The sequence below is a fragment of the Pezoporus wallicus genome, unplaced genomic scaffold, assembly GCF_028554395.1.
Source record: "Pezoporus wallicus isolate ANWC-B61680 ecotype Strahan unplaced genomic scaffold, APGP_CSIRO_Pwel_v1 contig_6923, whole genome shotgun sequence".
NCBI lineage: Eukaryota > Metazoa > Chordata > Aves > Psittaciformes > Psittacidae > Pezoporus > Pezoporus wallicus.
Genome location: NW_026637289.1, coordinates 1,460,559 through 1,482,058, shown reverse-complemented (window position 1 = coordinate 1,482,058; position 21,500 = coordinate 1,460,559). Strand labels below are relative to the sequence as shown.

Sequence of the window (21,500 nt, the reverse complement as noted above, 5' to 3'; positions counted from 1 at the left end):
CCTGGTTTAATGCTTACGATCAATCAAGAGATGTAGATTTCTACAGGCAAAATAAGAATCTTTCTGTATAGGCTTATGAAGATACACAGTTACTGTTAGCCCTATAGCCTGAGTGGCATCTGTTTAGCTCAGCGTGATGGATGGAGTTGGTTACTCTGAAAGTTTCTGCTGACATGTGTTCCTGTAGGGCAATATTTCAATTATATATTGCTTTTTGAACGTAAGTACAACCTTGTACTTAAAAGTGTAAGAACAACAGAGTTCCCAGATTGGGCTGGATTCTTCTCAGTGGAGCTCTTTCAAAAACCTGTAATTTGTTCCTCCTTTTTCAGATAGCAGCGTCATTCCCTTTTACAAATAGTCTTCGAATCTTTGTTGCATGCTAAGGGTAAAGGAGAAAACTATATTAAGTTTCTCTAGAAACAGAATTACTACTGATTCAGCTGTGAGTGCAGTAGTTAGTATGTGAGCATGCTGTTGTGCATTCTTACAATGTTTGTAAAGAAAGTTTGTGTCTTCTCTTTGAATGAAATGAAAGTAATGAAAGCAGATGTGCTAAGGTGTGGCTGTGCAGTTAAAAGTGAGTAAGGCACAGTTCTAGTATGCCTTTGCAGCAGTGTTACTGTTTCGATTGCACTGTTGATAGATGAAAGAGGTGTGTGCCACTTTCTGTCCAGTAAATGCAACTGGAAAGTGCTTTTGCCCATTCAGTGCAATGGATGGTTTTATACATGCTTTTTAAAGACATCTTTGCTCTGAAAATGTCACAGCAATTTGAGTAGTTTATTTGTGTAGCATGTGCTGTCTAGATTTTTGTGTATGTGGTCTTTAAAATTTGCATTTCCATTTAGAGAAAACAAACTCAGATACACATAATTCTTGGGTAGAGTTTGTTAAGTTTTTTCATCATCTGATTGTGGGGGAGTGTGGGGTGTGTGTGAAGGCTGCATGTTATTTTTCACTTACCACTAGGATGTGCTGTGCTGCCATGCTGGGTATTAAAGCTGTCTGTTGCCACTATGATCCTCAAAGGGAGATCAGAAGCAAAAATTTGCCTTTCTTTGGCAATGCATTCACCTTTTCCCTTTTTCTTAAGGTGTCATTTCCTGATTTGATTCTTGCTGATGTGTAAAGTCTAATTTTGAATAAAGGTCCAAAAGTCATCATTGTCAGCCTTCTGAATCTGTTCATTTTCAGTGCTATAGTGCTTGCTTTCTTATGTCATCCTTGAGTGTTGACTTGTGTGTAGCCAAACCATGTGTTGTTAAACTAGTATGTTTCAGCACTTAGCCCAGTGCTCTTAGAGCATTACTAATTCTGCACTCACGTGTTTAAAGCTTATCAGTTTCTGTATGCTTTGCTAGGCATGAACAAACACATCTCAGGGGGAGACTGACCATAATTAATGCACTTTCACCTTTACCTTTTGTCCTGGCAAGGCTCTGAAAACACAGCTTGGCATGTAGTGCAGCTCTTGGCTAGGCATAGCTGAGTCAGCAAGGTAAATGGGAGGGAGAGTTTCTCTCTACTTGCCCCACGTGCTCACTTCTCACAATGTGACATGTCTGTAAAATGCTGCTGAAAGGGTTTTATGCTGTATTCTTCCATCTTTTCACCTGAAGAATTAGTAAATGAGTAAACATTCATAACAATTGGTGAATGTATGCCAGGTACTCTGTACAGCAGCTGGCTTTTCTGAAGAACTGTCAAATTCAAGTTATGGAATATGGATTGTAGCCCTTCTGTTTCTGTGGGTTATGCCCTGCAATGCAGTTCACTCTTGTCGTTTGTAGTTGTCCTGTGTTCATATGCTTATTGTGTGACTGATTTATAGCATCTTTCAGAGCAACTGGGAAAGAGACCTGTGTAAGCAAGAGATGAGTGGACAGCGTTTAAGGCTGGAGGAAAGAGGCTGGGGTCCGAGAGTGGTACTGCAGCCATCATTGTGATATCTGGCAGTGAATCAATCACTTACACTGTGTCCTGTCCTTCCTGCTCTATGTTAGAGACTGAAGAGCCTGCATGTCTGCTTCTTAGTAGCTGTGGTTGCCCTTAAGACACTTAGGTATTAATTTTATGTTAATGTATTGTGCTATAAATAGAAATGGTCTAACACTGAGTGCCATTTTTTTCTGTGCATGCCATGGGAGTGGCAGCCTATACAAAAAGCTGGAGTAGTAATGGTTTTGGCCACTGTCCTTAAGTGTTTGTGACTCAGAGAAAGAAATCAGACTCCTCAAAGTTACCTTCTCCAAGATTAGGTACTCTTGACTTTTGTAACTAAGAACTGATCTGTGGACAGTGCTTTGACCTTTCCAGGAAATACTGTCTGGGACTAATCCTCTGTGTTATGTTAATAGGATGAACAGATGGTGCACATGGTGTTTTGTATCATCTTTCAGCCCTTTCCGAGTCTTGAAATAGTGGTGCTGTCTGTGGGCAAAAGGGACTCTCTTCTTTGTTTCTTATTGTAGAGTATTGGAGTGATGTATATTTGTGATGAAGTAAGGGAAGATGGAGAAGATGGTATCTCAAGGGTATATACTGTAGCTTTTCTATGCCATTTAGGTAAATATAAAGACAGTTTTTAAAAGCATAATGCTTGGGTGTTTTTTTGATTTTTTTTTTCTTTTTAAGAGTAATGGCAGGAATCTGGGCTGTTTTGGGCCAGAACATTGGCTTCCTCAGTGCATGCCATGGAGAGAAGTTTTTCAGGATATAAGATCAGTCTTATTACAGTATTGTGGCATAATGATAGAATAATTAGGATTGAAAAGGACCTTAAGATCATCTAGTTCCAACCCCCCTGCCATGGACAGGAGCACCTCACACTAAACCATCTCACCCAAGGCTCTGTACAAGCTGGCCTTGGACACCCCCACAGGGATGGAGCATTCATGACTTCCCTGGGCAAGCCATTCCAGTGCCTCACCACCCTTACAGTAAAGAACTTCTTCCTTATATCCAATCTAAACTTCCCCTGTTTAAGTTTTAACCTGTTACCCCTTGTCCTATCACTACAGTCCCTAACGAGGTCTTCCTCCCCAGCATCCCGTAATGTAAATGTATAAGAATCTTCAGGTGTAACACTCTGTACAACCTATATGCGGGGAAGATGTCTGTGATGCATTGCTTCAGAAAATAGGGTTTCCTGTGGGAAACATGTTTCTGCTTGAGTTCATGTCTCTTTTGGGGGGATTGTTTTCTTTCAGGCATTTGTGGAGGCTCAGAACAAGCTTACAGTACCCTTTCTCGAGCAGTGTCCTGTCAGAGGACTGTTCAAAGAACGAATGACTGAACTCTACGATTATCCTAAGTACAGTTGCCACTTCAAGAAAGGAAAGAGGTACGTGAGGAATGTCTTTGTAGTTGATGGTGAATGTGAAGCAAGCCAAAAGCAACTAGTAGTAACAAAGCAAATTATAAATTGTATTAATTCCTTTATAGTTGGGAAGTAGGAAGAGTAAGCCATTGTTAATATATATGGTTGCATGATGCAGAGCACAAAGTGCTTTGACTGTCTCCAGTTCTCAATCATATTATCTTCTTGGGGTTTTTGTTGTCTTTTCATAGGAAGATTTGTGAGTTTATCAAAACTCAGACAACTTTGTAGAATGAATTTTTTAAAAGTAAAACTTCTAGGAGTTCCTTTCAGGGTTTGTCACTGTCAGTATAGTTAAAGGCACCTCATGCTGAAAACAGCACAAGTCTGTCATGTGCATATTGTTCTGAATATTCACTAAAACACTGCTCTTATGTTGGTTGTACTTTGAACAGCTGGTAGGATTTTTGTTTAGTCATAACCAGTGGGATTCTCTTGTGAAGAACTGATCCTGTACCTGAAGAGGATAGGGGAAGAATCATTTGGAGGACTTAAGGCAACTGATGCAAAAAGATCTGTCTTCTAAGAAATAAACAAACCTTCCTGTATTCCAGTATCTAGCCTACTTGTTTTAATGTTGTGGTTAGGCAAAGAGATGGTGCTTCTGTGGCTTACCCGAGGTCTGGAGACTGCAGCTGCTACTCAGTTTTGTGACCTCTTTGAGAAACACTGACAATATCCTAGAGGAAGGGAGTAAAAGGATTAAACTGCTGGTTAACTTAGTAACATCTGAAGACTATTCTGGCAGTTGAAAAAGAGATAGTGTTAAACAACTAGCTATTCTTAAATCATGTGAAACACAAATTGTCTTTCATGGCATTTTCAATTTGTTTCATCTTTGTTGAGTGGACACCCAGGCATACCAGGTATATTTTCACTGTCATCCATAGGAAAGAGCAGAATATGTCTCATTGCCTTAAGATTTCTGCACATATATTGAGGAAAATCTGCTACTCTTTAGTTCTCTGTCCTATGCTGTGAGGAAGATGCAGGTACTTGTTACTAAGGGAGGAAAAGTCTGTACTGTGTGGGTTTTTGTGAAAGTACACTGTGAGGAGTGAACCCAAGCTGATGTTGGTTTGTCACTGATGTAGCATAGCATGTCAGTGTGAGGTTTAAGCCCAGAAGCTGTGGAGCTGTTTAGGGCAGTGCTGTATCCAGAGTAGGCCTTTTTGAGCGAGTCAGGCAAAGAATATTTTGTATGTGCTGCTCATGCAAATACAGCTATGCTGAATCAGATTCTTGAGCAGGCCTGGTCAGTGACTGCTCTGGATTCTTGGACCCATTCTCCATGTACAGTGCAAACATGCCTGCATGTGGTTATCTTCAGTACTGTTGAAATTTGATGTTGCAGAAGTGTTCATGGCAGTGATGAATATAGTCTCCACTAGAGATAAGGCTTAATTTGATGCAACACACTGTCCTCCAGGAAGAACATTTATACCAGGAGTTCAATGTGCTTTAGCTTATGACAGTTTACTTTAATTTTAATAGATGTTGTCTTAGGGTTTTTTTTTAGTATTACTCTTGTTTATTGACACATGCTAAACTTAAATCACAGGGGTTTAAAAATTGTGTGTTATGGTGTGTGAGGTGATCAAGAAGGATCTACCAAGTTAAGTAACACTTAGTAAGGGGCAGGGAGAGGAACTGTTCTATTTGAAGAGCTGTCTAAGCTTCCTGTGACACTTAGAAATTCTTAAATTTAATTTCTCCAATGTTCTGCTGAAGAATAGATGCTAAAGACAGTGTCTGAAATGCTGTTTTGTAGAATCTGCAGAAGGGAAGAGTGCTCAGGGAGGTGGTGTGTCTGTCACAGTTTTTGACCTTTGCTTCCAAGCTTATTGCCCAGTATTTCAGAGATGGAATTTGCTAGAAAATGTATGGTCAGATGGAAAATTATGTATCTTCTACTCCTCTGAATCTTGCAATTTTCACTCATTGAACATTATTGTTAGTATTTGAACATATTACTAATTCAGATTGTTAGCCAGGTCTTTGTGAGTATAGTTTCCCCTTCTGGGTTTACCAGGTTCCCACAATTGTATCCAAATATTGCACAGTCTCAGAGAGTCCTACGCTTCCTTCAAGCTTTTGTTTGCCTTATATATTTATCTTTCTGTTTGTTTGTTTTCCACCTTGTAACAATCTCATACAAGTTTTTCATGCTTGTCTAGCTAAAAATCTGAGTTCTTCCTACTTATTTTTGCCTCTTGTGTTCTTTTAGGTATTTCCACTTCTACAATACAGGACTGCAGAACCAGCGAGTTTTATATGTACAAGATTCCTTGGATGCCGATGCCAAAGTTTTTCTTGATCCAAATAAGCTTTCTGATGATGGCACTGTAGCTTTACGAGGTCAGTGAGATGGAAGTTCCTGCTGAGTAAGTCTGTGTCTTTAGCAGAAGTTGGAAATGGTTTCCAGTTCTTCACCTACAAATGTATGGCTAGAATTGCTTGTTTTAATTAAAGTAGTCACAATAGACATGTGGATTTGTGTAGTGTTTCAGAAGAATACTTCTAAATCTACATTGTATTCACAATTAACTTTGTTTAGTTTCTCAACATCTTTTTTTACAATTTTGTAGCAAGTTTCCACTGAAATATGAACAAATCTTGATGCTGTCCATAGCAAGGAAAAAAAAGCATATGTATTTATATTGACTAATTTTCTTAAAACTGTGTTTTGCATCTTTAACACAAGTCAATAAGTTAGAGACTGTGGAGGAATGTAACATTAACTTTTATGAGAATCACAAAATTAGTTGTGTTTACTTTGTTGCTTTTAACTTGAGTTAGCTGCCCATTTTCCCACTCCCTGTTGGGTTATTGTAGAAGCAAGAGTCTTGGACCTAGAAGCCTTTAAATCTGTTCAAGACCAGCTGATAAAAATGAAGGGCAGAATCAGAATTAGTGGATGCATCTCTAAGTGTGATCTAGTTGAAAAGAATCAATATGGCTTTCCTTAGTGAGAAGCCTTTCCTTAAACTGTGGGTATAAGGAATTGGGTTCATATAACCTTTCTGTATTTCTAAAAAGCTTATGACGAAGTTTCTTTCTGAATGCACTTAAAGAACCAACAGCCATGGAACAGGAGGAGGAAACTCCTGATGTTGATACGTAATTGATTTAAAGGCAGAGACAGGAATAGCTGATCAACTGTCAAAGTAGAAATCATAAGTAGAGTTCTGTCAGGGGCTATGCTAGTACTCGCACTGTTCACTATGTTCATATTTCTTAGAAAAAGGAGTGAGCAGTGAGGCAGAAGTGTTGGTGAAGATACAAAGTTATTCCAGGTGAAAGCTGAAGAATGAAGAGCTGCAAGAAGATGTTCGCAATAGCAAATGGTCAATAAATTAACAAGTAAAAGTCTCTGTGCAGATAAATTACGTGAAGCACAGGGACAAGCAATCCAAATCTCATTTGCAGAGGAATGGATGGAATGGACTTTGAACTGACCATGACCACTTGGGAACAATTCTTAGTCTATAATAGTTCCATGAAAATGTCAGCCTGGTTATCAGTAGCAGCCAAACAAGCACATCAAGTATCAGAAATTATTAAGAAGGAAATAGAGAATGAAACAGAAAACACCATTACATTAGCAACCCAGAGATTTATAGAGTAGCAGGGAATACTAAATATAGTTCCAGTCCCCTCAGCTCAAAAGGGGCTCTGAAATACAGTTCAGAGGAGGGCAGTAGCAACAGTCGAGGGTATGGAGCAAAGGTCAGAGACAACTGAGAGTGCCTGGATCAATCAGCTTGGAAAAGGGACAGTTTACGAGGTATATAGTAAGAAGACTATGGAATCATTTGTGTCATGCAGTAGCATGGAGAGAGAGCTAAAAGGGGTTGGTTAATCATCCTTTTTCTATTACAAGAATTAGGGGATATCAAATTAAGGCAGTAGAGTTGAGTCCAGAGCAAATAAAAGAAGGTGATGGTTCATGCCACAAGTAGATTTGTAGAACCCCTTACCAATGGACATTAGTGGTGCAAAAAACTGGGTTTAAAGGCAAGCTGACCAAAGTCAAGGAAGAGGGAAGCACTGAGGATTATTAACCAGCTACTTCATGGAAATGAAGTCTCCTAAGCTAAAAGCAGTCAGAGGTTGCAAGAATGAGGAAAATAGTACATATGCTTGCATTGTTCTTACTCTTGTAAGCATCTCCTTGGGGTTACTCCTGAGGACTGCTAGGTGGAATCTTGTTCTGAATCAGAATGGCCACTTTTGTGTTCTTATGGGGGAGAGTATGTTAGGATGGCACAATGGTGCCTCTCAAACCTACGACTTCTATGAAATGTGTCTTGTTTGTGTGTTTTTTCAGTAGTTTGAGGTCTGTACAGGCCTGTGATAATTTAATCTCCTCACTTGAGTTGATTTGCAAGAGTGAGTTCGATACTTATCAGCTATGCCGGAAGCTCTTGAGTTTTTTTCAGAATCTTGTTTTCCTCAGTTTGGATAGAGCAACATATATATCAAAGTTTTTAGCAAAGCATACTGGGGATTAATCCATTTGCATCCGGTGGCGAATTTTTCCAGTTACTTCAGTTTCAATGGTTTCTGCAAGGTCTAGTTTTCAGTGACTCCAATATTGAAGTGTTATTTGCTATATTTCAGGATGCATTGCTTGCATCTTAATTTCTGTTGGCTTCTTTGCTACTGTTTCTCTCCTGAAATCTCACTTCAAGTTCTCTACCTGTGTGCATTTTCAGTCTCCACTTCTTCTCCTCCAAACTCAGGGAAGGAGAAGTTACTATTACTCAAATCATAATTCATTTGTTGGGGATAAGTGATGTATCCATGTTTCCCAAGTATGCATGCCTGGACTCATCTGATATCTGTGAACAACTTGAAATCCACAGAGACTAGAAAAGTGCTGTGAATCCCAAGTGATAGCAGATATAATTGCTTGCACTGTCTTTTAGAGAACATGCCCTCTTCTCTCAGTGTTCACTGAACACAGTTCTTTTAAGTATTTCCTAATTTCACCTCTCTTTCATTGGGACTTGGCTAGCGTGCAGTAAAAAATAAGTTGTGTGGCAAAATAACTAACACTTTCTTGAGAATATTGATCCCTTTTGCTGCTTATTACTTTATTTTGCTTGACTCCCATTTCCTAGGTTATGCATTCAGTGAAGATGGTGAATACTTTGCGTATGGCCTGAGTTCTAGTGGCTCTGATTGGGTTACTATCAAGTTTATGAAAGTAGAAGGTCCTGAGGATCTTCCTGACACATTGGAGAGAGTTAAATTCAGTTGCATGGCATGGACTCATGATGGAAGAGGCATGTTCTATAACTGCTATCCAAAACAAGATGGGAAAAGTGATGGTAAGTATGGCTGTACTGATTGCATGCTTTGGGGAAGCAAAATTACCTTTTCAGTAAATTGGTGTAACAAACAGCTCTATGAGATTATATTGAAATAACTGGCTGTACTATTTTATACAATTAAATATCATATTACGTCTTGTATGACCAAAACCTATACTCAATTAGTGTGAGTATCCTCTTGTCTGTCTGTCCGTGTCTTTCTCTTAAAAGTTTGCTGCTTCTTTTCTTTTTCTCTGCAATGATTTATTTAGCTTTCATACAAAGTGTATGAAAGGCTGGAATTTGATGTCTGGTGATAGCTTGCTTAGATCTCCTTATTCATTGTTGTGGGATAGGTTAAGTGGCTTGGGAGATTGACCAGATATGTCCCAGAAATCTGGGGCATAAGGTTTTTGTTATACAGCCAGAATAATTCACAGCAACACAAAATGTTTATACTAGCAAAATTCAAGGAACAGTGCAAAAAGTGGAATAAATTGCTGAGGAGCATCAGTAGGGAAGGAATTTAGCAGCTCTTATTATAAGGCAGTGCTACTGATGAAGTTTCTTTTGGAGCTGTGCTCTTTATTAAACCTTTGAGAAAGCTTTTGCTTTTGCAGCCTGTCATTTCACCAGACTTGCAAGTTTTTTACTTTTAATTATGTTTGTATCTCAGAAGGTGAAGTCTTGAAACAACAACAACAACAAAATAATCAAGTAGTACCTCATGCAGTGCTTTAAAAGACTGATTTTGTTTTCAGCAAACAGAAATATGAAGGTTTCTAGGAATCTTACTTAGCAATAAATCTCCCTTAGTTGCCTAGGGTAAAATGGGACCAAAAATAGCATTAGAGGGTGGCAAGGATTGTTGTTTTTCTTTGCTTGGTGAGTATTTGTAGAAAGTAGATCTTGATGTGGTAAATCTTTAAATTAAAAGAATGTATTGTCAGCAATAAAAGGAAAGGGTAGCAGGTTCGCAGCATGGTTTGATGTTCTGTTTTGTCTTGTAGGGAGGTGTTTGTTTTGAGGTGAATGGTTGTAGACTGAAGCAGTGCTAGTTCTCTCTGCTAAATTATTCTTTTATATGCAAAGGAATACAGAATTTTCTAAGGGTTATTTGGTTGTTGGATTTCCTTAAGAGCTGACTGGTTTAAATATCTTCATTTCACTAGGTACTGAGACCTCCACTAATCTGCACCAAAAGCTGCATTATCATGTGTTAGGAACTAACCAGTCAGAAGATATCCTTTGTGCTGAATTTCCTGATGAGCCAAAATGGATGGGTGGAGCTGAGGTATGGTAAACACCTGGAAGCTTGTCATTGTTATATTCAGTTTTTCAGTTTCTAACACTGATAGTAGCTACAAATCAGGAAACATTTTGTTAAACGCTTTTCCTTAGTGTTGCAGAGTTGATCACTGAGCTAAGAATCCTTGACTAAGAATTGCTGAAAATAAGATTGTCCAGTTTGATTTACATTGGTCCTCAAGCCTATAATGACACAATCACATACCCTTTTTCTTCACTGAGGACACTTCACTGATACACATTCCAGGACGCAGAAGGATCATTTGGTGGACAATGTGTCACTATACTTGTTTCTTCTTAGTCAGTGTTGAGCTGCAGCCTTCAGTCCCTGCACAAAAAGCTTATTCTAGTAATCAGCATGTCTAGATATTCTTTGCCATGTATTTATTTTATTTAGATTTATTTCTGTGATGTCTTTCCTGAAAATGAAATACATCTATTCTGCTTACTTGAAGAATGGAAGCATTCAAGTTAAAAACTGTTAATACTGTGTACTTTACAGTAGAGACTTTACAGAGGCTTTACAGTTTCCCTACAGCAAGTTTTATTAACACAAATATAGTGTGGACTGTGTCACTGGAACTGAAACAGGTGACTGCTAGAATTGATTTCTTAAGCTTATTTTGTTGAGCTAGTACTATCTTATGCAAAGTCTCAGTGAACAATGATAGGTAATATATTGTGCTTTCCATGAATGATTCAACAGACCCTAAGTTCTGTAATTAATGTGTGTTTTATTATTCGTATTAGATTTAACAGTGCTTGATTGAAGGCACCGTTTTAAGTGTTGTTGGAATGTAGTGGTGATCATTGTGTTTTATCAGGGAACTGATGTGTTTTCTGCAGTGGTGTCCTGGGTTCAGCAGTAGCAGTCATGTTTCTCCTCCTTGGTAGCTGGTGCAGTGCAGTGTTTTGACTTTCGGCTCGGGAACAGAGCTCTGTTGTAATTCTTCATACTCTCTTAGCTACTGTGTTTAATCAGTGCATTTTGTTTCTCTATAGGGTCTCTTTTGGTTTGATGCTTTTGATGAAAATGAAATGATTTTGCCCTGATTTGGGGTATTCATTTTATAGAACTACTTTTCCCTATGTCATCAAATGTGACACTTTTCAACACGTTAACCTATGAATATGGTGGGGGTTTCTTTTCTGTGGGCTGCCAGAAAAGTTCTTTCAAAGAATTTGAGCAGTGGGATTCAAAATGAAAGAGTGAGTAAGAATGTGAAAGGCTCTTCAGCAAGGTGACCACACTGAGCTTTATACAAATCAGACTTACCTGTAGGTTCTGTGAATAAACAGAGCCTTTTTTACATGATCTCATCAAATAGTGAAACATACCTTTAACAACTGACCTGAATAGCAGTGTAAACTTGCAAATAGGGCTTTGGGATTTTTATTTTTTTTTTTTTTACTGTTTAAAACCAGTCAGTTATGTTGAATTTAACTGGCAATAAAATAGAATTTGGAAATAGTTATCCTTATTTTTCCCTAGTTCCATAAATAAATGGGTTTTCTGTTTGTAACAGATGTCTTGTAGTGATGTATCCACTGATTCATATGAATGATGCTTATTATTATTGCTTTGCGGTGTCGTGAGCTAAACTACACATGTTGTTATGAAGGCAAATTTAGTTCCGTGGGGGAGGGCTGTTGTAGTCTGATTCATTAGACTATACATCTTTTTAGGATAGTGAAAGTTTGCAGTCTCAGATGCTATTAAATCCCATGAAAATGTTATCTTCTGTATTGGGTGTAGAGACACCTTTCTCTTACAAATAGCGAAACCACCTCTGAGAAAATAGCATACTAACAGAGCCTTTTCTTATCTAAGTTGAAGGAGCATCTCAAGATCAGAAATAACAGAAATGACTATGGGAAGGACCACGGAAGAGAATTCGTAGTACAGTGCCTGCAGTGAGTAGCAAAGAGTTTGCCTGTCCAAGGTGCCCAGAAGCAGCCTGCATCTCCTGGCTCTTCTATTGTGAAATAAAAGGTTGAGGCCAGCCTTGAATGTAAAAGAAGTATCTTTTTATCTGATATGAAATCTCTCTGGGAAATTTTGTCATTAATAAGAATATATAGCTCTTACATTAAATGCTCAAAAGATCTTTGGGGTGGGAGGAAGGGACTGATAGTAACTTTTGCAGTTAGGATAAAAGAATAATAGAATCTAGTGCAGCTACCAGTTCTGAAGGCACTGGAATTGAAACAGCCCTGTAAGTATTGGGAAAGCGGGGAGGATGTTGAATAGAGAAACACCCCACTACTCTGGGTGCTTGTTTACTAAATTTATATGGCTGCTTATGACATCTAAGAGGCATAAACTTCCAGAGATGCTGGTATTTAAGAAGAAATGCTTCTTAAGGAGGCGTGATAAAGGAGAGATACACCTTGGTAAATAAATAAGAGCTTATCTAAGTGGAAGTACTTTAAAACAGCTAATAATCTGGGGTTGTGCTGTAAGCTTCAGCTGTAAAATGTGGCTATGTCATCCTTACACTAATGAAAAATGGATTTTAGTGGTCAGGAAGAAACATATTCTGCAATTAAAAACCCCAGAACACAACTGCAAAATGCGCAAAAGTGCAGCTGCAAAATGTGGTTTCATCCTTGTGCAGTAAGTAAAAAAATCTTCTTTTAAGTTATTCACACAAGTTTTATGGTCAGTTTTATCTATTTGAGAAAGTGGAACACCACAAAGTAATGGGGGAAAATTAAGATATCGCTAGTGAAAATTAAATTATTGTGCTGAATATTATTGCTTGATGCTAATATGCTGCCACAGATTTTAAAATACAGCTCTGTGCAGCTCAACGTTTTGTGAAAGTCTGCTTTGATGCATTCCTGTCAGATTAACAAATGTTTTTATTCTACAGAGCCTTGATAGGCCAGATATTTAGATACATTTGGTTATGTTTTACACAAGCTCCAGTGAAGACAGAGAAGGACGGTCTAGCCAAAACTACCAAGCCTTTGTCTGTAGTGGGGACAGCTTGATCTTCCATATTTGGGTTTAAAGCAGAATTTGCAGGTCTTGAAACCGTTGGGTCGAGGGAGAGAAATACATTGCTTACAAGTGAAAAACACCTGATAAGGTGCTTCTTTTGGAGACTTCAACAAAAATAATATTGCCATGATACTTAAAACTCAGTAATCTCAAGTGCGTTGTAGGGAGTTGTTGTGGTATATATTTTCAGCTGAGAAACTAGGTCCCTGACTAGGACAAAAAAAGGGTTGTGTAAAATCTCATCAACTTAATACGTTTACAAGACAACATGCAAGAAAACAGCTTCAGTTTTTTTTGCTTCATTACACATTCAACACCAGCCCCTAGTATGTTTGATTCAAAATCTGTGGTGCTTAGAATGGTGTTGGCATAGAAATACAGATGCATTCCAACTCCTCACTTGAATGGATTGCTTCTGAGAAAAAGATAAAATCTGTTTATTGTTAGTCGGATGTATAAGTTTTAAAAAAGAGGGTATCAAACCTTTTCATTACTCTAGAAAAAGCATGTGTATTTCTGGTACAGATTCTGGGCTGGCGGAGGAGCTGCGAAGAGCAGAGGCAGAGTTTATTTGAATAACATCCCAGTAGAGGGCAGTCTGGTATGAAGATTTTTGAAACCTTGGCAATGTCACAGCTCCTCGCAGCAAAGGGGAGCTTCCCGTTCTTCTGTTTAAGTGGCGTGTTCTTTTTCTTCTCCAGACTCGCAGAGCATCTCTCTTTCACAGCCAGAGTGTTACTCTCAAAGTTAAACAAAAAGTTATGTAAGAGCCTTTCACAGTTGGTAGTGTTAAAAGTGCCTACGGTACCAGCAGGAAAGTAAATTGTAAAGAAAGGAGGGGGTGAGGAGAGCCCTCCCACCCTCCCATCTCAGTTCTGCCAGCAGTAAACCAAGTACAATTTCTCATATTGTCTAAGAAACACAGTGCACAGTCTCTGAACTGACTTTTTTAAATGTTTAGAGCTGTCAGTTACCATCAATGGCTTTCAACTATGGAGGTGATCTTGCAAATGAAATTCAGAGCCCAGAGGAGTAAGCTGTGCCAGATGTATGCAGGCTATGGTGTATTTTTACTGAAGGAGTGTGGAAGTGCAGCACCCATAGGGGAAGAGCAAGCAGCATGAAGGGGAAGGGCTCAGAACATTGTCGGTTTGCTTGGGTGAGACTTGCCCCTGGATAAAATGGGTCTGTGGGTATTTTTCTAAAGCCTTACACTGCTTTTGTCAAGGCTCAATCTGGAATAGAAGCCTACTATAAATATCTTCCTACAGCCATGGAATAGGTCTGGAGAATTTTAGAGTTTTACTATTAAGAAGCAGGTAGGAAATCTTTCTGGCTGTGCATTATGCTGTGGAAGCTATGTAATCTCTTAAATAGCCAGGTTCCTGATGCTGTGGTACTTTCGTTGCACTTGAAAGCAAGTTGAAAACCACAGGAAGAGTCACAAGTGATGTTTGTCACCTTAGAATAGAATTCTGTTGGACCTGATGCTGAAGTTCTGTATTCCTATAATCACCCATCATTAGGGCTGCTGAAATCTAGTTTATTAAATCAGTATGATGCAAATAGAAAAAAAATGAAGCATTTGCATCCTTAGAGTACCAGTTTCGGGACGGGGGGGGGAGGGGGCTTAGGTTGTGCAGACAGTCGCAAGAAGTCTCTTAGTGGAAGGAAGTTTTTGCTGCAATCATCATCATGTTAAAAGGCCAAAAGACTGCTAGAGCATTAAAATGTGACACTTTGATTCTGTCTCTGATTTTTAGTGAGCTTTGATGTTATTTTTTTTCATGTGATTCATTTGCTCCATTTCATTGGAAATGTATTAGATAGCAATGACAGCTGCCTTGTTCCATATGCAAAGGGCACTAGTGTATGAAAAGCAGTAGTTTGTGAAATAACTGCAGATGGATTTTAGGTTGTGGATTGTAGTAGTGTTAATGTGTGTAGTTAAAGTAGAAGTCAGTTTATCTTTTCCTCAATGTAACTGTATTCTCTAATAACTGAATCTGACTAATTTTTTAGTATTGTGTTATGCAGAAGCAAGTTATACCATGATTAGTGTTTTTCCATGTTGATAATAAAAAGGGCAGAGGTGGTAAAACTTTTAATTGGTTAGCTTAGAAAGGAATGATGTGTATATACATATAGTTGCCTTAATATAATACTATGCACTCAAAGGGCCCCTATTTGTGAACTAAAAATGGAGAGCTCTTCCTTATCCTGAATCTTGAAGTGGTGACCCAGGTAGTATTAAAAAAAAATAGCATTAATATTCACTGGGTTTGCTGTCATGTGCTTTACATGGAAGCAAAGCACTTTAATGTCTCTCCTATTGACATTTTAGTTGAGGAGTAATACATGAAGTCAGGAAGTCTGAAAACCTGACAGCCTTCTCCTGCTCCTTATTTTTTTCTGGTTTAGTTTAGTTATGTATGAATTTTTGGTTTGAAATTTGCTGCTAGTAGACAAAATATTTAACTTCAGTTTCATTGTGGATTGTCGTAGATGGTTACTACTGTTGTAATAGAATACAATGTAAGTATCCCTTTTGGGATCCCTTATATGGAATCATAGAATAGTTAGGATTGGAAAGGACCTTAAGATCATCTAGTTCCAACCCCCCTGCCATGGGCAGGGGCACCACACACTAAACCATCTCACCCAAGGCTTTGTCCAACCTGGCCTTGAACACTGCCAGGGATGGAGCATTCACAACCTTCCTGGGCAACCAGTTCCAGTGCCTCACCACCCTAACAGGAAAGAATTTCCTCCTTATATCCAATCTAAACTTCCCCTGTTGAAGTTTTAACCTGTTACCCCTTGTCCTGTCACTGCAGTCCCTAATAAAGAGTCCTTCCCCAGCATCCCTATAGGCCACCTTCAGATACTATAAGGCTGCTATGAGTTCTTCAAGCAGCCTTCCCTTCTCCAGGCTGAACAGCCCCGACTTTCTCAGCCTATCTTCATACGGGAGGTATGAAGGGAGGTATGAAATTAACTATATTTTGTAATGAAAGAAAAAAGTAATTGGAAAATTGTTACTAATTAGGCTTTAAATAATTTATCTTTTTAATGTCCACTGATTTATTGAAGTTACAGTTAAACTACTTCTTCTCTTGATGATTTTCAAAGCAGTGGTTACTTTTAATCAAAATAGAGCAGGTAACATTGAAACAAAATCTGCAAAATTTGTAAACCAAAACTTCGCAGTAAAGATTTTACTTCCAAGAGTCTGGTTCTTCAAAGACTAACAGTACTTGGGAGCACAGCTATTGTAATACTTCTGTATGTTTGTATGGTGTAGAGATGGTTGCAGCAAATATTTCAGAAATAATAGAGCTAATAAATTCAAAATTGCCAAGTGACTGAATGGCAGCAATGAAACTACAAACTGTGTTAGTAGCATCAGCTCTTTGAAATAATCCTTCCTTTACTAGTGCTGATTTAGGGATTAGTGCTGTTTTATGCCAATAAAATCATTATTATGATGATGTTTTTTAAAAGCTCCAGTTGAAGGGCTACAGGATTTCTGTTGTCCTATTTTGACAGGACCTAAATATATTTTAAAAATGTTCTATTACTTTATAGCCTCCTTACCTTTTACTGGTGGGTGTTGTTTGAAATTATAGAAATTATTTTAATGGGAGAAATGTGTGCTGGCTAGTATTGCAGATCTCTTAAGAAATTCTTGAGATGTGTTTTCTTTTGAGCTTGGATGTGGGAAACTGGGAGAATTTACTTCTGATCGAGATTGTCAGTTCTGACTTTACAGCTGTCTCCCTTATGCTGAACCATGAACGCATTTTAAGATTTGCATGGAATGCTGAATTTCAGTTCATAAATTTGTGGGCCAAGAGCAAGGATTGCCATTCAGCTCATGAAGATGATGTAGCAGTGTATGAATAACCCAAATGATAGTGGGGAAATCCTATTTCCTTTTGCCGTTCTGAAACCCAGACTTTTGTCTGCTTATGGTGTAGAAGGGTCAGTGGCATTAAGGCTGTGATAACACATTCATCAGTACTGCCATCTGAGCTGCTGTAAGCAATCTCTTCCGCTGTTATTCATGTTTCCAGCTGCTTGCTGCAGTATGTTAGCTAGCCATTTGTGCAACTGCACAGTGAACTGACCGAGATACTAATGTGGCAGAACTGCTTTTATTCTGCTTCTTTTTTATTGGATTTTTTGTTATGTTTTGGGTGGTTTGTTTTTTTTTTTTTTTGTTTCTTTTAGTTTTCTTTTATTACTTTTTTGGGTGTTTTGTGTTTTTTTTTTTTGTGTGTGTGTGTTTGTTTTTTTTTTTTTGGTGGTGTTTTGTTTTTGTTTAACATGCTGCTTTTTTCAGCTGGATCAGTTCCTCGGTCTAGTTTAGCTCACAAATGGTGAATGCTTGTACTGACATGACTAGGAGAATGAACTTATAGGGATACAAGCAACCATAGCCGTAAGAAGAACTAGAGGTGGAGACCCCATAAGGAGGTGCTGCTGCCAGTATTTGCTCATCGAATTGTGACTTTGCTGTGTGGATGTCTAAATCTGCAGTATAATACTAAACATTCTAGCATGCTGCAGTCAACAGTGTCTTGTCCTGTTTCTGTCAAATTCCTTTGGGTTATAGAACTCACTGATGTAATAGAACTCAGCTTTAGTAATAGAGACAGACCTAATTGGCATCCCACCAACAATATGCTTTGGGAATTCCTACTTCAAATTAAACATAAACTGCTATGAACTTTTCACTAGTCCAGTTGGGAATGTGGAAGGAAAAAATTCATTAGATGTACTCACATTTGCTGTCATCAGAGGTTCTGAATTGCCCTGGCAGCAACAACATCAGAAATTTGTGAATAGGTTTTTTTTCTTGGGCAAAACAAGTGGTCTTCTGTTAACTCACATCATCAAAGAAGAAATTTATGTGGGTTCTGACTATGACTGAAAGAATTTTGTGTGTCATACTCTTGAGTTTAACTGAAATTTGTCTTTGTATATACTACTTGAAACTATTTGACATGTTTTATGAGGGAGAGAAGGAGACTTGGTGCTTTTGCAGTATGAACAGTTGTTTAAGAAGCATATTGCAGGCACTAATTTAATTAGAACTGATACTCGCAGTTGATGTTTGTCTGAAAATGCTGAAGATGCTTCTTTCAAAAAAGATCACCTGATCTTGGTTTCTATTTCTGAATATACTCCCATCTTGGAAGAAGGAGGCAAAATGTCTCGATTTTGCAGACTGTCCTGTTAAAGCTGTCTTAGCTGTTTCATACAATAGGGGTTTTTTGGTCCAGTAGGAGTCTTGGGTGTTCTTTTCTATTTTCCTTCTGAGCTTTCAGCTGCATGGACTTTTTTTAGGGGTATAATTAGTTGTTGACAAAATGCCTGTAAAAAATGCAATTTACAGACACACCTTTGGGATTATTTTTGTTTGTTTTGAGGGGTCTTTGGTTGTTGGGTTTTTTTGTTAGCTTTCATACATGGAGCTTTGCCTCTGTATTCTACTAAGTTCCTTTCTTGTGTCTTCAAAGTTGTGGATGTGTTTGAACAGCATTATAATTGGGACCTAATTCTTCTGAAATTTATTTTGTGTAACTAATTCTAGAGATACTTTGCACAACTAATGTTACAAATATTAAGGTGAATTGAAGAAGTAATTACAATATATAAAAATTTTTTTGAAGATGTGTTTGAGGCCAAATGGAAAGCTTCCAGAACTAGGTTGTGACATTTTCCATGAGATATTGTCATATAAGAACATGGGCAGGAAACAGCTTTCTCTATCAGCTGTTAATAAAACACCTAATTCTGGTAATTTTGGAATACGCTCAAAACATCTTAAGTCAGGAGAGGAAAACTTTGAAGCTGATGACTTCTTGTTACTTCCTGCCTTTCCTTGATGGACTTGCACTTTCAAAAAAGCTTTGCCAGGACACAGTGTGTTTGCAAAGCCTGAATAGAAAGAACAATTCATTAATGATGTTACATACCATTTTGGAAACTGCATTGTGTGCGTGTGTGTGTGTGTGTGCAAAAGCAAACCAGGAGGCTTTATCAGAAAATCTGTAATGTGGTTGTAGCTTTAATGTTCATTTAACAGCAGTGTTAGATTTTAGTGTATGTAAACCTAGTGAAAATGTCAACTATTCAAACTTTCTAAATGTCACTTAGCTTGCCATAATAAGCAGAAGTGTCCTTAAGATTATCAGCTTGGATGGTTTCTAAGAAATTTCATACTGCTTTGTGACAGAAAACACATCTTATTAATTCTGTCACTTGAGAACTTGAGGGAAAATCTGCTATGAATTAAGTGATTGTCAATTCAGATGGACTAAGCTGCCAGCTTTTTTCTGCATCTGAGATGAACTTCTGGTAGGTACTTTAAGGCAGCCAGAAATCCAAAGCTAACCTCTACCACTTGGGTAGTTCTTCCTGTTGTATGTCATTTTGTGAATAACAGCATTAAGTAGATGAGTATTCATCTTTTGCTTTTAAAAGTTGGATTGGCAAAGCAGCTATGTAGAGCAAGTATGTTTGCAATATGCCAAGAGCTGACTTGGTGTTCACTGTCCTGCCATTGTGAGCAATTGAATTTTGGTTTTCCCATTCAAGCAGCAGGTATTGTATTATCTTACAGGGCTCAATTCATAACAAGTGTGAATCTAGAGTTGTTTGAAAATCCTGGATTTTGGCATATCTAGGATATTCACAGGTTCAAATACTGACTGTATTGGATATGGTAGAGAGAGGAAGAATGGTGAGAGCTCCTCATGTAAAGGAGGCAGCATACAGTTTATATAGTCCTGTAAGATTCACTGAGGGCCTGTTTTAAGAAGCAGGTTCTATTTAGCTGACAGGTTACACAGTAAAATAAGTAATAAAAGGGCTTACACAGGGATCAAAATAAAAACCTGGCTGAGATAAATGCCTCTTTCACTGAAGTATTAGCAGTTTTAGCAGCACAACTTTTGCTTTGGTTGATGAGCAAGTGCAGTCCTGGTGTACATCTCTGCATCTTTTAAAATACTTGAATTAATATGTATATCCCAAATTGCTGATTTTCAAAGAGATACTTGCAACTGGGCCTTCTGATGTTGCTTCTGGGCTGTTTCCATAAGATTATGGGGGGGAGGGGAGAGAGATGCAAATACCTTTTTGCATGGTATTGATACCTTGATAAAGGGGTTTGGAAGTTCAAAAGTTTTGACACCATCTTCAAGAAACCTTTTGGGTATTGTTTGGACAGAAGCCACTGGTTGCCCCATTTTTTTGGTTTTGTGAGTTTTGTGGGATTTGTTTTGTTTGGGGGGCTTTGGATGGTTTGTTTTTTTTTTTTGGTTTAATGTTTTCTGTTGTTAGTTTGGTTTGTTTTTTTTTTCCTCCTTGCCAGCAGGTTGGCGTTTTGGACTGTTTATAGTGAGTCCATTCTTAATTACTAAAATGTCACGTTAGTGCTGTGTGTTAGCTGTGGGCATATGTGGTATATTTCGGTACTGGGGCAGTTGCAGGGGTGACTTCTGTGAGAAGGCACTGGGGCTAACCTCATGTGCAGCAAAACCGATGCCAGCTGGCTCCAAGACAGACCCACTACTGCCCAAAGCTGAGCCCATCAGCGATGCTGGTAGCACCTCTGTGTTAAAATATGTAAGAAGATGAAAAAAAAACAACTGCACAACAGAGAGAGAAGTGAGGATATGTGAGAGAAACAGTTCTGCAGACACCAAGGTCAGTGCAGAAGGAGCAGGCGCTGGAGCAGAGATTCTCCTGCAGTTTGTGGTGTATACCATGGTGAGGCAGGCTGTCCCCCTGTAGCCCATGGAGGCCCAGAACGGAGCAGGTATCCACTCTGACTCAAACACCTTTTTAGCTGTAATACTTTTAATAATCATACTTTTTTCACAGTGGAAATAAGCAGATAATGCTGTTTGAGTTTCATCTGAAATGTCAGCGGAGTATACTTACCTTATTTGTTGATGTAGGTGATGAATGTGGGTTCTTGGTGAGTTCTCATATTCCATACTTGTTTGTTCACTTAACTAATTTCAGCATCAATTTGTTTTTTTGGTAGGGGTTTATAGACTAACTTTTCAAGTTGTTTGGGTTTTTTTCCCCCCCCAGAGGGTGAATTGTCTTTGATTTTTCTGTAACTTCTCACAGGTATCAGATGATGGTCGATATGTCTTGCTGTCTATCCGAGAAGGCTGTGATCCAGTGAACAGATTGTGGTACTGTGATCTACAGAAAGAGTCTCAGGGTATATCAGGTATGTGTTGTCTTTCTTTTGAAGTTTTGCTTAATTTTAAGACAAGACTTGAAATACTATAAGCTTTTATATATATAAGATCTAACTGTAACCATTTGCTTGCATGAATTCTCCATTTTATAAATATTGGAACTCTCCATATCTGTGTCACTAAGTTGCCTAATGTGTTTTCAGTGCAAAGACTCTTACATTTACCCTTGTCTTTCTACCTCCATGTTAGTAAGCACA

The 21,500-nt window shown here is 38.3% G+C and overlaps 1 protein-coding gene across 1 annotated transcript in view; it reads left to right on the top strand.

The window, feature by feature from the left end:
- The window catches only part of PREP (prolyl endopeptidase), a 100,284-nt gene that overhangs the window by 8,001 nt on the left and 70,783 nt on the right, over nt 1-21,500 (top strand). The window contains exons 3-7 of the mRNA XM_057404683.1: nt 3,213-3,346; nt 5,610-5,740; nt 8,509-8,718; nt 9,873-9,994; nt 21,167-21,272. Coding sequence (XP_057260666.1) covers nt 3,213-3,346; nt 5,610-5,740; nt 8,509-8,718; nt 9,873-9,994; nt 21,167-21,272 — 703 coding nt within the window. The remainder of the gene's footprint in view (nt 1-3,212; nt 3,347-5,609; nt 5,741-8,508; nt 8,719-9,872; nt 9,995-21,166; nt 21,273-21,500) is intronic.